The 17927-nt window shown below is 41.7% G+C and overlaps 2 protein-coding genes across 2 annotated transcripts; both read right to left on the bottom strand.

Moving 5' to 3' along the window:
- Positions 1–237: 237 nt before the first annotated feature.
- Positions 238–1902, bottom strand: LOC115739781 (U-box domain-containing protein 8). Its single transcript, XM_030673035.2, has one exon. The coding sequence runs from the start codon at positions 1619–1621 to the stop codon at positions 503–505; it is 1119 nt and encodes a 372-aa protein (XP_030528895.2). The 5' UTR covers positions 1622–1902; the 3' UTR covers positions 238–502.
- Positions 1903–10163: 8261 nt separating this feature from the next.
- LOC115739796 (G-type lectin S-receptor-like serine/threonine-protein kinase RKS1) lies at positions 10164–13805 on the bottom strand. Its single transcript, XM_048284825.1, has 7 exons — positions 12433–13805; positions 11978–12103; positions 11632–11834; positions 11349–11559; positions 11014–11251; positions 10756–10906; positions 10164–10657 (listed from the first exon to the last, which is right to left on the bottom strand). The coding sequence occupies exons 1-7, from the start codon at positions 13709–13711 to the stop codon at positions 10352–10354; spliced, it is 2514 nt and encodes an 837-aa protein (XP_048140782.1). The 5' UTR covers positions 13712–13805; the 3' UTR covers positions 10164–10351.
- Between the last annotated feature and the right edge of the window lie 4122 nt (positions 13806–17927).

Here is a 17927-nt window from a genome sequence, read left to right as displayed (position 1 = left end):
ACCAAATTGACAGAACGGGCAACACACCCCTAGTTCAGAAAAATGGCTCCAGTTTCCTTTCCTCCAGCCACTAACTTCAAATTGGAAAAGCCATACTCACTCTGTAGAACTAGCTCTCCTCCATTCCTTGTATTTCCAAACAACCGAAAGAATAGTCTGTCAAATTATTCAAGTAGCTTTTCTTGAAGCCATTCAATCACAAAATGGGGAAGAATAACCTTTCTTAATCCCAGAAAATACAGAACAATCAAGTACAGCTTGAGCAACAGCTCATGCTTGTTATCTTTATTCAACTTTACAAGATACAGAAAACATGTTCTTCAATAAAATCTAAATCTCTTTTTTTTTTTTTTTTTTTGGCTCTGTACAGAAATCTATCCAACAAAAGGTACGAAAGACACAAGAACAACAAACCTGACTCGCCTATGCATCATCCAAAAACCGAACCTTGATCACAAAAAACACGTCCAATTTCATGTCAACCTTCTACCCCCTCACAGGATCATCTCACAGAACAATTGGGATCACCCCGAAGAAGCTGAGCCAAGCTGGTGGCGTTTCTCCTAATCTTCTCATTATCATCCTCCAGCAACCTAATGCACATGTCCAAAACCCCCTGCCTCCTCACTTCCACACAAATTCTCTCACTATAACAACAAAGCGAATACAGAGTCAGTAATGCACATTGAACTCCCTTACAACCCCCATTCCTCAACACCTTCACCAAAACTCTCACACACCCATCACACCTCCCCATCACTTCCCTCCCTTCCCTGCACTTGGCCAACATCGCCAACACCTCGACCGCCCTCTCAAGCCCCGAATCTGCGGCCCTAATCAGAACAGGCACCGACCCGTTTGCAGCCGCCCGTTTCCGGTTATCCGGGAACGAGCATATGGCGAAGAGCGCCGTCGCGGCCTCCTTCTTCTCCCTGCCATTCCCATCCCTCAGAAGCGAAATGAGGGCACTAATCGCAAAAGGGTACTCACCAATCGTGGCCTTGTTGACTTCCACGACCGCCAAGCTGGTGATTATCGTGGCGGCGAGCGCCCGGCAGTCGGCCGAATCCGCCCTCAAGGCGCCGACTATTTTCGAAATCGCCCCTTCGGCCACCAACCCCACCTTGTTATCATCGTCCAAGCTGAGATTCAGCAGCAAGCTGAGAGCCCTCTCGCGCAACAGCCCGTTATCCGAGTCAACACAGTTGAGAACCACCGACACGGTGCCGGACTCGGTGAGCCGCCGCCGGAAACCCGGGTCGCGATTGGAGAGCTTGGTCAAACGGGTCAAAGACTCGAGCTTTGACTCGAGAGGGGACGAACGGGAGGTGAGAGCGGCGACGAGGGTGTTGGGCTCGGGCTTCGGCCCCAGGTCGGGTCGGGAACTGGGGGTGGGAACGAGGGCGAAATTGGAAATGAGGCTGCGGAGGGCGTGGTTTGGGATGAGGGAGGGGTGGTCGGCGAGAGGGAGCTTGGTGATGGGGCAGGTGCGATGGCCGGAGTCGAGCCACCGCTGGATGGAGGAGCGGTCGAAGGTGTGGCCGGAGGACAGGATCACCGGGTCGGACATTATCTCCAGCGAAATCGGGCACCGGAAGTCGTCCGGCAATTGGGTCGACATCTTCTCCCTCTCCCTCTCTCTCTCTCTCTAGTGTTCTCGTCTCCGCCTTCACCCTCTACAGGGGAAAAAGAAGAGGAATTGGAAGCTCGTCAATGACGTTTCGCTCTACTGTCACAGGGTTTATGAGGTTTCTGGAGAACGAGAGAGAGAGAGAGAGAGAGAGAGAGAGAGAGAGGGAGGCGCTTCGTCGATTCGAATTGGAGACGTCCTCCCCGGAATAAAGATTAAGCACAAGTTTTCGTCTTTCCCATTTTTCTTTTTCGGCCCAAAAAACATGATGCGGCAGGTTGACAAACGAAGTTCGGCTTTCGTCTGCTGTTTCCGTGAACGTTCGAAATGCCCAAATTGCACTTCCTACCCTTAGCTTAGATTTTGCCAAACGTTATAGCCACGCCATGCGGTGATATGTAGCGACACGTGCGCGATTTGGCAAGTTAGGTCATCAAGTCGCCGCAACACATTGGAAGCTCTGGGTAGAATAAGGTCGTATTCATTTGCCCTTCTTCACAAATGTGAAAATGTGAAACCTTCAACATTTTCGCACCTGCTCAAAAGTACAATCATTTTTTTTTAAAGCAATTCCATATCTTTCGTGCGCGGTGGGAACGATCTGCTTGAAGCGATACGTAATAATAGCAGCTCGCCTCCAAAAATATTTGGTATACGGAGCTTAACCACCACCTAACGTGGCGGTTATACGTTCCGCGCGAAAAGTGGTATCTCATGATGTGATCGGCTTTCTGAATCGCTCGAAAGGCGGGAACTATCGACAGATGCGTGAACGGCACACAACATTTACGCCACATCACGCTACTTCGCTCGAAATTCATGTTTTCAAGACTATGATTGCGAGGGCGATCGGCCCCTCCCCTCCCCTCCCCTCACCTCCCCTCCCCTCACATCTATCAACATTGATCGCTATCCTTGACTTTTGCCGTTCAGAGCGGATCCGACGGATCGCTCCCCCGAGACTAACGCCCTTCAAAATTAACTACCCATCTTTGCCCCGAGCGGGTCTCAAACCCTCTGGGAAACAAAACGAAACGGAAAGAAGAGCACGAAGAGCAAAACCCCACTCTCTCTCTCTCTCTCTCTCCACGTCCCTTGGAAGTACGCTCTAGTTGGTAGGGTTGGCGTGGCCGCGTCACCCTAGTTAAGGGAACAAAGGAAAGGACAACCTCGGTGTAATAAATTATATACATGGCTGAAAGAAATCGAGGGAGTTTTCCTTTTTTTCTTTTTTGTCTTCTTTTCTCAATTTCTTCTTCTTCTTCTTCTTCTTCCAAAACAGTCTCGTGAGTCAGAATCAGCAATTGGTGCTTGTCGGCTTTACTTTGCCGGAAACAAAGGGGAACAGGAGGGGAAGCGAGAGTCATCATGCTCCTCTCGAACTTTTTCGTTGATGACAAGCCAAAAAAAAAAAAAAAAAAGAAAAAAGGGGGACCAAAAAATGAAAAAAAGGAAAAGAAACAAAAAGCCCTGTTTTCAGCAGATGATGGTGGGGAGAAGGGGGAGGGGCCAAAAAGGTCATTTCGGCCTGCCCCTTCGGGTCCAACGGTCCGATTAGTTTAATACCATTATGGTGGGGCCCAGAGGAGAAAAAGCTGCAGTAACGAAAGGGAAAGTGGGGCCCGCGGCTGTCACGGGGGAAAGTCTACAGTCACAGCCCGTCCGGGGGGGTTTGATCGGACTGCTTGGTTCCCCGTGAATGACGAGCTTTTCTTTGTCAGGTGGTCCCCCGGAGGAAAAAAAAAAAAGTGTCGTTCGAGGAATTATGAATCGCTTGTGTCGCACAACTTCCCCAATTAAAAAAAAAAAAATCTAAAAAAATAATCGCTTATATCGCGTCTACTGTATTTATAATAACGAAATAATTTTTCTAAAAATATGAGCCGTCAGATGTATACGCAAGCTTTTGATTGTGTATATAAATGAATTTCATCGAGAAATCGAGCTTTCGGAAAATGCAAAATGATGATAGGAAAGTCAATTATTAATGGGGATGTCGAATTAGCATTGCGTGATAACATTTTTTTTTTTTTCGTTTTCTATGAAGGAATGTCCATATACAATTGAAGATTTTGTCTTCACAATTGCGATTTATCGACCACGTGTCGGTCCGTGGATGGACCGGGTTGCAGTTGGAATAATTTTAGTGATTTATTCCGTGCCGACGGGGTGGGTCAACTCCTTTACTTCCAATCCGTGGCCCTTTTCTTCGTGCCTTTATCTCAAGCTACGCGTTTTTCCTTTAGTCAATTAATTTCCTTCTGCCCCCTTCTTTTTCTTTTATTTTTTTTTCAGAATTGGTTAAATTTGCAAGACGAAATAAAAATTATTTGAGATTGTGGGGGTCAATTTGTAATCTCGAGAAACTTTTCTCATTGCATTCAGCGACGTGTGCTAATGCATAGGTACATGATCGATGAGCTAGTGCTCTCGAGCTTTGCAAAAAATTGGGAGGAATTGTCTAATCTGTCTAAGACCTATTATACGGATGTTAATTCGGTCCTAAACTTATTAAATTTGTAAATTTAATCCCGAGAGTTTTCCCGCAATATTTCAATGTAGTTATTCCCACCAATTATCATCGGAAATCGCCGGCATGGCGGTATGTCATGTAGGATGGTCAATGATGACTGCACCGTCACACCGGCGATTTGCAGCGAATGTTGATCGGAAGGATTATATTAGAATTCCGCGCGCAGATGTAAGACGAAACTAGTAAAATTAAAAAGTTCATGTTTGGATCGACCCTTTTTCTTGCCATGTTTTCGTCCTATTCATGCCCTGGGGCATTGTAAAATTAATATTCGTTTTCATGATGGCGCGTGTGTCAATTCATCATGTTATATCATTTTCACAAAATTAATTACACGCTTTGTAAAAACAGTTGATGCATTGATTTCCCAGTATTTACTTTCTAAGTGACCCAATTTCCACATACTTTTTTACTTAAGCAGACCCTTGTCATGCTAACTGACATTACATTCGTATGATTCGGTTCAATATTCAATAATTAACATTACCCCTTGGTAATTAATAAAATTAATCTCATCATCTCTCCTCTTCACAAACCGTTAGACACCAAAAACAGCTCGTCCGTCGACACACGTGCCTAGCACGAGGGAAGAAATCAAGGCAAATATCATAACATCAGCAGATCAAGTGCGTACACATGGACGAAATCGTGCATTAGCTGGTTTGTTAAAGGATGTTCATATATCAATCGATGACGGCATATATCGGTGCCATATGTCCAGTTGACAAACATAATGAGGGAATTGAGGTGATTCTAGAATTTCGCACATAAATTTAAGATTAAATTGACAAAATTGAAAAGATTGTGCCTGAATCGACATATATACAATAAGTTTTGGACTGATCGGACAATTTTTTAAAGAAAGAGAGGCCACGTTGGAGTCGTGTCTCGTTGTCCTCAAGATAGGTCAACGGCTTACCATGCGGGGAGAACGAGGATTGAGTTGAAGTAGCCATCCTTTTTCACGTGTCTTGTGCAGTGCAACCCCCGTGCCCGGCTCATATGCTGTTCAACCTTGTGAATAGTGATCGCATTTCGAGGCACGCAATCATTTGGGAAAAAAAATTGTCCAAAAAGCTCTATCAGTCATTGTAAATTTATTAATTCAATTTTAAGCTCTTTTAATTTTGCTTATTTTTTATCTAAAAATTTTGACAATTTTTTATTGTTGAATTTTTTAAGTTTTAAACTTTTTCATGTTTTATCAATTATGTCCATCCGATCAATTTTGATCCGAATTTACTGATATAGACATTGTTCATCTTACATGGCACCGATGTGGATAATTTATAGTAATTTTATTTTCCTTATTTCTGCTTTTCTTATGTTTCTTTTTTTTTTCTTTTTCCTTTTTTTCCCACTTGCTACCGTTAGATCCCGTCGATAGCTCGTTCGAGTTGACTGAGATCACATATAATGATGTAATACTCAGGATAGAATTGAGGTTTCCGACGCCACATAGTCCTTCAGATCTTAGTCCTCAGAAAGCCAAACAACCACAATTTCTATTTCACAGATGATGGTGTAGTAAGCATGTCAAAGTTCATTCTTTTGGCTCTAATGCATTCTTTTACAAGCAATGAAACTAGAAATGAGGGTTTCAGAATAAGTGAGACTAGCTCAGAGGTGTGATGAACATCGGTCTACGATGAAATGTTGGTTCTTCTTGGAGAGTGATACTGTCCATGGACGAGATATACTCGGATGGAGTTCGACAATGTGCCCGGACGGGATATACTCGGCCATGTATCGAACGTATTCACTCTCGACGAAATAACCCAACTTAGGAGAGATGATAAGCTTATATAGGATCATCATTTGTATCCAAAAGAATACGGAAACGAAAGACCGGAAAATAGTCAAAATGAAGGATCGGCTGAGAGGGGGAGAGGTAGTGGCCTCGCGAAGGCGACAGTCGTTGCGGCAGTCACCTGATCTCTCTCTCTCTCGCTCACACATGCGCATGCGGCGTCGTGCGTGAAATTCTGTGCGGCGCCACCACTTGTTTGGACTTTTGGAGACCAACTTGCGGTTGTCATCCTAACGGATGTTCTCTATATCTGTCTGGAAATTTATCATGGATGCATAAATTTGTATTGCCCCGGGGTGGTGGCTGTATTATTCAAGGGACAAATCAGGAGGTGGTCGCTGTCTTAAGCGAAAATGACTAAGTTGGGGTCGTTGTGGTAGGCCTAATATACAAAAAGAAAAAAAATTATCTTAATTTTAGCATATGTTTCAATTATATCTACAATTTTTTATTGTCTCATAGACAATTCTCAACCTTTGTTTTTATTCCAATTCTATTGGCCTAATACAAAAAAAAAAAAAAAATTATAACTTTAGCTTATGTTTCAATTATATCCAAATTTTTTTTATTTTGTTAAAAACCCCCCGCTTTTACTTTTGTCTCGATGCTATCACCGCTAGCCTTCTATCTATAATCATTGTTAGTTAATCCTACATGGCTTCAACATTCTCGCCTAACTTACCAATGAATTTCCGAAATTTGGAAACATGTCTAGCGGATGATGAGATTTGAAAGCGTTCATCCAAATAATCAAATATCCACGTCCGGCCATTCTTTGAGCTGTTGGCTACCGAGCCATCTCGAGTGGCTTTGTGTCTCCCGATAATGTGTAGGAGAAACAAATAACGTAAGAGAAGTTGAATTTTTTTTTATGTCGGCTTTGTTGAGGTGTAATATATTAACGACATAGAAATGCCACATAGAATTACCTAATGACAGTAGTAGAATTGAGACAAAAGTAAAAGTCGAGATTTTTTATAAGACAAAAAAAAAATTGGATATAATTGGGACATATGCTAAAGTTAGAGCTTTTTTTGGGTATTAGGCCGGTAGAATTAGGAAAAAAGTAAAAGTTGGAGATTTTTTATAGGACAAAAAAAGTTTTGGATATCATTGAAATAGATGTTAAAGTTTGGATTTTTTTTTTTTTTTTGTGGTATTGGGCTAGTTATGGTAAAGTGAAAGTGGTTGCAAATAGAAGATATTATACGTGATCATCACACTATATGATAATGACTTAGAGAAGTGATACTCAATAACTAGATGCTAGCATATAAAATTCAAAAGCAAAATGTTGGTTGGGATTAAACATGTCAAATGAGTCTTCCGAGTCTAAGTTCCAAGATCGCATAGAGGTATGAGCCTTTCTCTCGGCCCCTTTACAAGGAGCATAGAAGGGAAGCTCATTTGGAAGCTTTTACGTGAGTGCTCTAGTTAAAGTCCGAAATAAGGGCAAGCGATCAAAGCTAATGTAAAATGTATAAAGACTCTTATCAATTATCCACTTCATAAAAACGTAAGATTGAAAATATCTACTAGAGCAAGGCTATCATAGAAGATGAGTTTGAAGAAAATGGTCTCGTCCAAATTGATTCATTTAACTCGCTTTTACTCATTTTCATGCAATACAAATCTAACGACTTGTACTTGACCCGATTTATACCCAACCCAATACATATCACTAAAACACTTTCATATCTAACCCAATTTATGAAATTTATTTCTCGTAAATTTTTTAAAATAGTTATATTGCTAAAACACTATTGACATTTTTTTTTCTAATTTTTTAAAAGCAATTCCAAATTTTTATTTTTTATTTTATTTTTTCCTTCTAAGTCCGACAAGAGTCCCGACTCTTGTTGAGACATGACGAGGGCCGCAACCCTTGCCCTCTGCCCATAAGGATTTCGCAGCCCTCACCAAGTGGGCAGCAAGGATGGGCCAATAACCCTTGCTGGATTTTGTAGAAAAAAAAAAGGTAAATAAAAAGATGAAGAGAAATTAAAAATTAAATAAAATGAAAAATAACTTGTGTATGATCCACTTAAGCTTGTTAAGTAACCCATTTATGATCCAAGTAAGATAATTTTTAAAATTTAAGTCCCATTTATGACACCCACTATGAGTTTTAGATCCATTTTGCCATCTCTAATTGAAATGTGTATTATTTGGGTGCTCAAAGTACCGTTCAAGGAAATGGGGCTAAGGGATAAAACGTGCATTTGAATGGGGCATACAAAGGTACCATGTAATTGGTTGATTACGTTACAACATCAGTATGATCGATACATAGAATAATTTAGTTCGTCCATGGGGATCTTTAGGTTTCAAATCGATAACTTCTCTCTCTTCTTTAATCTTTCCTTTAATTCCAAAATCTTATTAACTTTCCACGTTGTATATGTAATCTGGTGTGATTCCATACGTGTAAAATACTCAAATTGAATATCATACGTACGACATAATCAAATGATTGATGCTTTGGTTATGGACGGACGCTTCGAAAGGTGCCCTTCTCGAGTTTCGGGCTCTTTCCTTAGGTGGAAGTATCCTTCCATCCCTCGACCGGGAGGGGTGGGGGGACCCACTCCGCGTTCGTACAAAATCACGTTGCCAGCTGTCAAGAAAGTGATGGCTCAAATCGACCGACATGGGACTAGGACTCATTCAACCATCTCGGCCTCCGGTTAAGATTCACCCGAGTGAGGAGAAAAGCCACGAAAGTGGGGGCCAGCTGACGTGGCCTAAAACAATTAAAGTTTAGAACGTGATCCACGACACGACAAGTGAAAAATTCTAGTGGCATGGTAGTTGGGCCGTTGATGTAGGTCAAATTGATTTTTGATTTTCTTTTCTTTTTTTTTTAATGTTTTTATTTTTTTATTGGGGTTTGGTTTAGCTTTTGTTGTCTTGCACGCAAATGACTTTATTTAAAGTCAATCTCAGTCTTTTTTTTTTTTTTTCCCGTTTTCCATGCTTAATGATTAACCTTTTTCTGCTTTCTAACCTCTTGAAGATTTGCGCCTGCCTTTTCCTTAAGCCATTGTCGGAAAAGCCACTTGCCAAATTTCTATCAGATTGTTAACTATTGGCTTATTCTCCTTCTTATATATAATTTTATTTTATTTTTCTAACTTTCGGTTAAGTTGAGAAATCTTATTGAATTTAAAACAAAAGCAAGAGGATAAGCATGGTTACCGCCTAAGCAGCACCGATACCGACACGGAAATAACATGTCGTCATGTCATTTCTAAAAAAAATATAGAAATTCGACGTGTTAGGACACATTGTATACTAATGATAAATTAGCATATATATGTATATATATACACACAAAAATAACATCGGTGAGTTTCTTCTTTTTCCTTTCTTAGAGATTCATGATTAGTTTTTTTTTTTAATGGCCGAGTATATTAATTTTAGGGTGGTTACGTATATGACTTAAATATATATATTTTTGAAAAATTTTCATTTTGGTCCTTAATTTATTTAAAATACTTAAAATTGATCCCATGCGTATCGAAAGGACGTCTCAGAATGTTGGACTCACTTGCCGCCGACATGTTTAGAACGCCGACCACGTATCAGCCACCTGTTGGAGTATCGGACACGACACAGAGCCTCCAAAAAGTATCTGTGCTTCCTAGGCCACCATCCCATCTTTCATGATAAAGCATCCAACAAAACATCAAGGGTCTATATTAATTTCCGTAAAGGAGATTTGTATTAATATGTAGTTGATAAGTGTTATGCATCTTTCTATAATTACATTTTTATTTATATCCTTACCGTAGTTAAGTTAATCTATTAAATACATATCAGGCAAGCACAATTAGGGTCACGCCACCATGTGGTTATCTTCTATTTGACTCCAAATAGTAACATTACATGCACAAAAGGTTCGAGTCAAATTCTTTTGATGCCCTTATTTCCCTCAATTATTACAAAGGTCCAATCTTACTCTTGGTCAAATTTCAAGCTAAGCATGAGGAGAAATGATAGAATAGTTAAATATTAAATTATACGTATCTCCGACATATTAAGTTTTTAGAATAGTAAGCGATGATCTCATAATTTTTTTTGTTGTTGTGGATTTACTCCTCTAAGTACGGCTATGCATATTAAATCACGAGAATAACCTAACTACAATTTTTATTGTATCAAAGTAAACTAAAGAAGCATCATGCAGTATTCAAAACATATCAAACATAAGCAATCCATATCGGTTTGACAGCCCAGGCAAGCAAACGTTTCTCTTCAGGACTTCTGCCGGCTCAATACACCTTGGAATTCTAGTACCCAATACTTCCATAAACTCCTAGGCTTTCAAAGTGAATTTGTGTTTCTATAACTAATCCAGGGCGAGAGAACGGCACAACTAGCGGCCTTCGACCATCGAAATCGTAACGTCATTCGCAGAAGCCGTTCCGTCCCTTGCAGATGGATTCCCGCCATGGTACCTGCTCTTGACAACGTATGCAGGTCGTTTCGGGGATGCAAGAACCACATCTTTATTTGCCAACATGAACACAACGGCGGACATGTTCGGCCTATCCTCAGCCAATTCTTGCACGCACAAAAGACCGATCTGGATGCACCTCAAGGCCTCCTCTTTGGCGCATGAATCACCCATCGACTCGTCGATAACGTCCTCGCAGTTTCCTTCATTCCATAGCTCCCATACCTGCGATTGTGTTGTGCACAAGCGAGTGTTTCAGGCTATGTATTATGTCCTAGGCTCAGTCCTGTCGCCTGTACTTATTAAAGAGTTCAAATACTTACATGGCCTACCAAATTGTATGATGGATTTTCCGGGTGACATGCGGTGTTCCTTTTGCCACTGATGATCTCCAACAGCAAAACTCCGAAGCTATAGACGTCGGATTTTATCGAAAATATACCTCCCATTGCGTACTCTGGCGACATGTACCCGCTGCCGCAGCAAAAAGTGACAGTAAAAGAGGGTTTTGATTGTTCAGTTGAGTTGAGGTTCTTGGACACAGTAAGCACAGAAAGCATTGTGATGGCAAAAATTCTTACTATGTTCCGACTACTCGATTTGTGTTTCCTTGGATCTGATCCGCGCCGCATATCCTAGCCATACCGAAATCCGATATCTTCGGATTCATTGCATCATCGAGTAGGACGTTGCTGGCCTTTAAGTCTCGGTGGATGATCCTAAGCCTCGAATCTTGGTGCAAGTACAAGAGTCCTCGAGCCACCCCGGATGCGATGTCGAACCGTTTCCTCCAATCCAGCATCGATCTTTGCGTTGTGTCTGGACCACGATCTAGATATCAGCAAACCATGGTTCGTCATCATGCGTTGATTATGAAATTGGAGTATTCTAGCTAGTGGGAGAGGAGAGGATGTACCGAAAAGGAAGGCATCCAAGCTTTTGTTTGGCAAATACTCGTAAATTAGCATTTTCTCATCTTCTTCAACACAGCAGCCAAGTAGTCTCACCAGGTTCCGATGTTGAAGCTTTGCAATCAACCGGACTTCGTTCTTAAATTCTTGAACTCCTTGTCCCGAATGTTTCGATAGTCTTTTGACCGCTATTTCCGTTCCATTGCCCATAATGCCCTGTCAAATTACTTTTCAATTAGAAGTCTCTGTCAGTTTTTGTAAGTAGCTTTTTGTGTAATGGAAGGTTACCTTGTATACTGATCCAAAACCACCTTGACCAAGCTTACTGAGGATGGAGAAATTGTTTGTTGCCGAAGCTAAGGTGCTCAGATCAAAGAGTGGCACATCTCTGTTTCCTCTGGGTCCGTCGTCACGGTCTTTTACACTCCGAGAGCCATCCAAATGTGTTGGATTCATGATATCACTCATTAGTGGATTATGGCTTCTGCGATCTGTTTCCAAGACAACCACATAAATGCCATTACAACCTTGGAGAAATTGTGAGATTCTTCATTCGGGAATTCATTTCGTTAAACCAAATGAAAGTTCTATGCTTAATAAAAAGCGTACTGATGGTGAGGACTAAGTGACGCACCCTTTCTCTTCTTGATCATGAAGCGATAGGAGAAGGAGCCAGCGAGCAGTAGAGCTGTCACAACTGAAACCAGAACTATCGCAACCGTCGCCTTTCGGCTGAGGGAGCTTGTTTTCCTGTAACGAGCTGAAAGGAAAGTACGACAGTGTTTCAGATTCAATGACCTCGAATGTGCTTGTGCCAAGAACAGAATGAAAAATTCTCTCAGCCTCAACTTGAAACCCGATATCACCAAGTGGATCTCGAACGATACACAGTTTATGCGAAGCAAAATCTCAAACTAGGTTCCTAAAATCATGGATGTGACTTATTATGCTCATGAATTTAATCTGTTTTGAAGTTCGATTCATCATTTTCTTGACAATGATAATCTAATGGTACAAATGAAGTCGCGGGAGGTAAATCGCATTAACAAAAATAGTATTATTAACATAGAGTAGCAGAAGTAGGAGTACCTAACTCGACCGCATCGACCCGTACATATAAATCTTGACCTATATCGGCAAATGTTCTTGTATCGACTAAATCGCCATGCCATGTGAGGCACCCCAAACCCCCCAGGCCCTCATTGGCGCTAGCATAAGCTGTGCAAGAGCAATCCCCCAGGCATTCCTTCTCACACTCCTTCAAGCTCAAGCTCATGTTAGCACGTGCTTTTGAAGTGTCTGGCACCTTCACGAGTGCAACCTTCACGAATCCTTCCCCGCTTCGACACACTGACACCCCTCCCCTCCTTACACACCCTGCCGATCCATCTCTTAGGTACCAATCGCCCGGGGACTTGGGCTCGAACCCTGGCGGGCATGTGCACTCGAACTGGCCCGCAATATATGGATTGCAGTTGCTGTTGGGCCCACAGTTGCCGTAATAATCGCACTGGTCCTTCGGCGCGTACCAGTATTCTATCCACCGCTGATCTTGGTCGTGCCATGTGGATCGTTGGATTGACCCCGACGGGTTGATCGACATTCTTGTGATGATTGATGTGTTAACAGCGCCATACATTATAGAAACTTCGTCTGGGTCATCTACAAAGCTCACGTTGAAGATGTGAGGGTTAATCATTTCAGGTACGCCGCTCCACCGGTCTCCAATCCATGATCCGGCACGCCAGTACGGAACCCCATCCTTGTACAGAAATAATTGAGGGTAGCCCGTTGGGTCCATCCTATAGGAGCAATTGCCTGGAGTCGGATCCTCCAGGGACTTCCATGATGTTAGGAACCGGTCCAAACCGGTTTTGCGGTTCAACCCGAGTTTCATGAAAGGAAGCATAGTGTCTGTAGGATAATCAAAGCTTTGCCATATCAACCTTTGGCTAAAATCTTGAACCAGGACTAGATTGCCCGAATCCGTAAGCCGGGCTGTAGTGGAATCATTGGATAATGCAGAAGAGACATTTGTGGACCAAACAGGAAAGCTTCCATTTGTCTCGTGGAGCACCAAATTTCCATCAGAATCAATTGAAAGAGCTCCTGAAGTGCCCCTGATTGGTCTCTCTCGATTAGCAACCCAAACAACAGTTAGCTCAGAAATTTGGTGAAACCAAATTCCGACATAACGATTGCTAGAATTACCCGAGCTGAAGAAACCCAGAGCGAATGTTTTACCACTGGAAAGCAAGAGGTTTCCATCTTTGATAGTATTGTTTTGGTCTAGGATGTCCAAGCAAGTACTTACCTGAAGTAGAAAAAGAAGAAGCAGGGCATACACTAACCCCTTTTCTGTGTTCATGTGGTCTTTTTATTGAGGATACTATGATATGATGTCTGAGGCAACAAAAGTGGCTGAGTGAATGGTACCTCGAATACCACGGAGTGTAGTCGAGGTCTTAGGATCCACCTTTCTCCTGAATTTAAGCAAGTAATTGTCACCTTTTTGGTCTAAGCTTCATACTTCCAATCAATATTTCTTGATCGTGAAGCTAGAAAATCGTTCCATACTTTATGTAAGTTGAAGTAATAGTCACGTACCTTGGCGACTTGCCCCGCCTTTCCCTTCACAGCAGCTTAATCCCTTTAACCAACGTGGTCGAAAGAAGTTGCTTGAGGTGTATTTGCTTTCGCATTGAATCTGTTTAAGGTGAAAGAACAGGGTTCCCGGCTAACATCAGGCTGCTCATCATAAAGAGTACTTGACATTCCAAACCGTTGTGACGGAGATGGATACCATGTTGGTTTCCATCGGCTGCGATTTTAACATAGAAACAGTTAGTCGAGCCTGAAAGTTCGAATCTTGACTCTTCTGTTCATAAGCTCACTGCAAAAAGTGAGGAAAAAGAAGAAGAGTCCTCTCTTTTAACTCATTGACTACAGTTGTTGCCAAGAGAGAATGAAAGGTGTATTTTTTTTGTCCATGCCTTCTATGAAGTCAACACGGCTAGTTGGTTCCACCAAAATCTCCATTTCTCAAGTCTTAATCGAGGCTAGGTCAATGTGCCATTTGATTTCCTATGAACCCTTTGCAGATTAGTCCTTTATGGTAGGCTAGTATTCTAGTTTTCATATGGCAGAGCTTAGCTACCATATTTAAGATGATTCTTTTGGCAGGCTGAAGTTAAAATAAAGCCACTAAGTTTAGACAAGTGCGACCGAAATGGGCATATACACCGTGTAAGTAGACTCGAGATTAGTCCTTGGCAATGCTAGGTGGCGTGAGAAAAAGGCAACCTCAAGAACAGACTCCACTAATCTATCTACGGTTGTTTACTTTCCTTAGTTGTCCATGTAGTCATTCTTTTTGTTTATTGTCGCGTTGCTGTCATTTGTCATTAGCACAATCGTATAGGAAAAATTACCAAAAAAGTCATAAATTTAATGTAATGTGTCAATTCAGTCTTAAATATATATATTTTTTGCTAATTGGGTCCTAAAACTTTTACATTTGCACCAATTCAGTATATTTAGCCCGTCGACGTTGAGATGAATAATTTTTTTAATTTTTTAAAATCATTTTTATACATTTGATAACTTTTTTCGTATCTTTTTCTTTTCCTTTCTTTTCTTTTTGTTAGGGCTAGCAGGAGGTCGCCGGTGACCTCCGACGGCCACGAGGCAAGAGTTGCGAGCTGTTGGTCACGCTTGCGCAAGTCATGAGCCCTCGTTCGCAATCGGCCGCCGGCCGTGAGTCTTGCTGCGACCGGTGAGGTGTCGTTGCTCTAGCCTGGTGGCCGGCAAGGGCTTGCAAACATCTCTCGGATCTAGGCAAGGGGCGGCCGGCCCTAAGAAAAGAAAAGAAAAAAGACATGAAAAAAATTATTTAAAATATAAAGAATAATTAAAAAAACTTGAAATATGTTAAAGTATTATAAAAAATTATTTATGTCAATACCGACCGGTCAAATGGACTTAATTGACACAAATGCAAAAGGTTTAGTGCTCAATTAGCCAAAAAAAAATATATTTAAGATTGAATTGGCACAATTATAATAGGTTTAGAATTTTTTTTGATAATTTTCTCTGACAGTGTATCTAGTTCATAAAGGGTGGATGAGATGGTAACCTGAAGAAACCCTAACCTGATTAATCCTTTATGGTAGGCTAGTTTTCTTGTTTTCATTTGACAGAACTTAGCTACCATATTAACCTGATGCTTTTGATTTGATCACACTTACTGTTTGTTGAAAATATGCCTCGAGTTTGAGTCCGAAGCTAAATCTGAATTTTTTGCGAATCGGATATTTTACGGATATCCGAATCCAGCAAAATATAATCTAAAGCTGCGTTGGAGGATTTGGCTACTGGAACGGGAAATTTGAACATGGATTTTGATATGCTCTCGGACTCAATCAACATGCGTGATCCAATAAAAGGAAAGGAAATAAAAGCAAAAAGAGATCTTGGTTTTTTATTGGCGGAATTCTAATAGATATCCTGTGCATTGAGTATCCTGTTCACGCTCGAAGTTCAAATATTGATATAAATGCACGGTGGCTAAGGATAATGATGGATTCGTCTTTTTGTGCCTATCATGCATGTATATATATATGAGAGGAACAACGTCAGGAACAATGAAGTATCGCTGAAGCGCCGCATATGTGAGTGCTTGTGCGTGTCTTCGTGCCGTTCATCCGACGAGTGAAGGTTTGTTCGCAGAATTGCATCAAAAATTCAAGTGTCGAAGCCAATTAAATCTTGAGGTTAGATTTGTGTAATTCCTTTGCGAGATTGAGGGATTGTTTCGCTAGGAATTGTGGGCTAAACACTGTGTGCATTCTTGAATGTAATTGGGGCTAAGAAACACCGAGAGTGTTTGAGTTACTCGAGTGTGGTTCCGTAATCTCCGTGTATCGCTCGTTCTATAGTGGAATTTGTTGCTGCTCTCCCCGTGGACGTAGGTCTCTACGACCGAACCACGTACATCCGGTGTCCGATTTATTTTCTTGTTCTGTCTATTTTATTGTTCGATCGCTTGGTTCCGCGCAACAATTGGTATCAGAGCCAGGTTTGTCAAATTGAAGCGAATCGATGGCAACAGAAGAAGTAAAAGTAAAAATCGACGGATTTGAGGGGAAGGACTTTGGCTTCTGGAAGATGCAGATTGAAGACTATCTATATCAGATGAAGCCGCACTTGCCCCCGTCCGGGGAGAAACCAGAGACGATGAAGCAAGCTGATTGGGAATTGCTGGATAGACGAGCGCTGGGTGTTATTCGACCGACGTTGGCTCGTAACGTCGCGTTTAACATCGTCAAAGAGAAGACAACTGCGGGTTTGATGAAAGCCCTGTCGGATATGTACGAGAAGTCTTCCGTGATCAACAAGGTCTATTTGATGCGACGTCTATTTAATTTGAAGATGAGCGAAGGTGCGTCGGTTGCTAATCATATCAATGAATTCAATGTGATCGTTAGTCAATTGAGTTCAGTTGATATTGACTTTGAAGATGAGGTATGTGCTTTGATTCTATTATCCTCATTGCCCGATAGCTGGAATACTACCGTCACCGCTGTTAGTAATTCCTTTGGGTCAACAAGTTTGACGTTTGATGGTATTCGAGATTTAATTCTGAGCGAGGACATCCGTAGAAGAGAATCCGGTGAATATGTATCTACCGCTTTAGTAGGTGAAAATAGAGGAAGAACCGATACTCGTGTTAGTAGAAGTAGTATGAACTCGAATAGACGCATCGATCTAGGACTGGTGGTGCGGTCTGTTGGAATTGTGGCAAGAGAGGGCATCTTAGAAGAAATTGCTTAAAGCTGAAAAACAAAACGGTTAAGGGAATTAGAGTTGAATCTACAGATGATGTTGCAGCTATAGCCGATGATTCCGATGGTGTCGATAGGATCTTGTCTCACATCGAGCATTCGTCATTTGACGGATGGATTATGAATTCTGGTTGTTCTTTTCATGCTACACCAAATAGAAACTGGTTTGCTACTTATCGGTGCACAGATAGTAGTAAAGTGCGGTTGGGGAACAACGCTGAATGCGATGTTGTGGGTGTTGGTGATGTTAAAATCATGATGCATGATGGTATTGTGAGGACATTGATCGGAGTAAGATACGTTCCAGAATTGAAAAAGAACTTAATTTCCTTGGGTGCCCTAGATTCAGTTGGATACAGGTATTCTTCACAAGGTGGAGTTTTGAAGATTGTTCGAGGTGCCCTAGTGATAATGAAAGGAATCAAGCATGGTGGCCTGTATGAACTTAAAGGTGAAACATTAACAGGGTTTCGCTCGGAGACGTCGACATCTGTTCGAGAGTCTAACGACCGCTCGAGGAAGACCCGGGTGTCTGTACCGGTGCACAAGTTTGATGCTGTTGTTAGGAATACGCGGTCGAGAGCTTTGATCGAAACGGAGACTAATAAGTTGATCAAGCATGTGCGAACCGACAGTAGCATGAAGTTCTGCTCGAAGCTGGTAAATAAATTCTGCATGATAAAGGGCATAGTGAAACACCGCACTAGTGCTAGTAGACCACAACAGTTTGCGGAATTGATG

Source organism: Rhodamnia argentea, chromosome 9 (assembly GCF_020921035.1).
Source record: "Rhodamnia argentea isolate NSW1041297 chromosome 9, ASM2092103v1, whole genome shotgun sequence".
Classification (NCBI taxonomy): Eukaryota; Viridiplantae; Streptophyta; class Magnoliopsida; order Myrtales; family Myrtaceae; genus Rhodamnia; species Rhodamnia argentea.
Note: the sequence above shows the minus strand (reverse complement) of the source record. Positions and strands in the feature narration are given on the sequence as shown.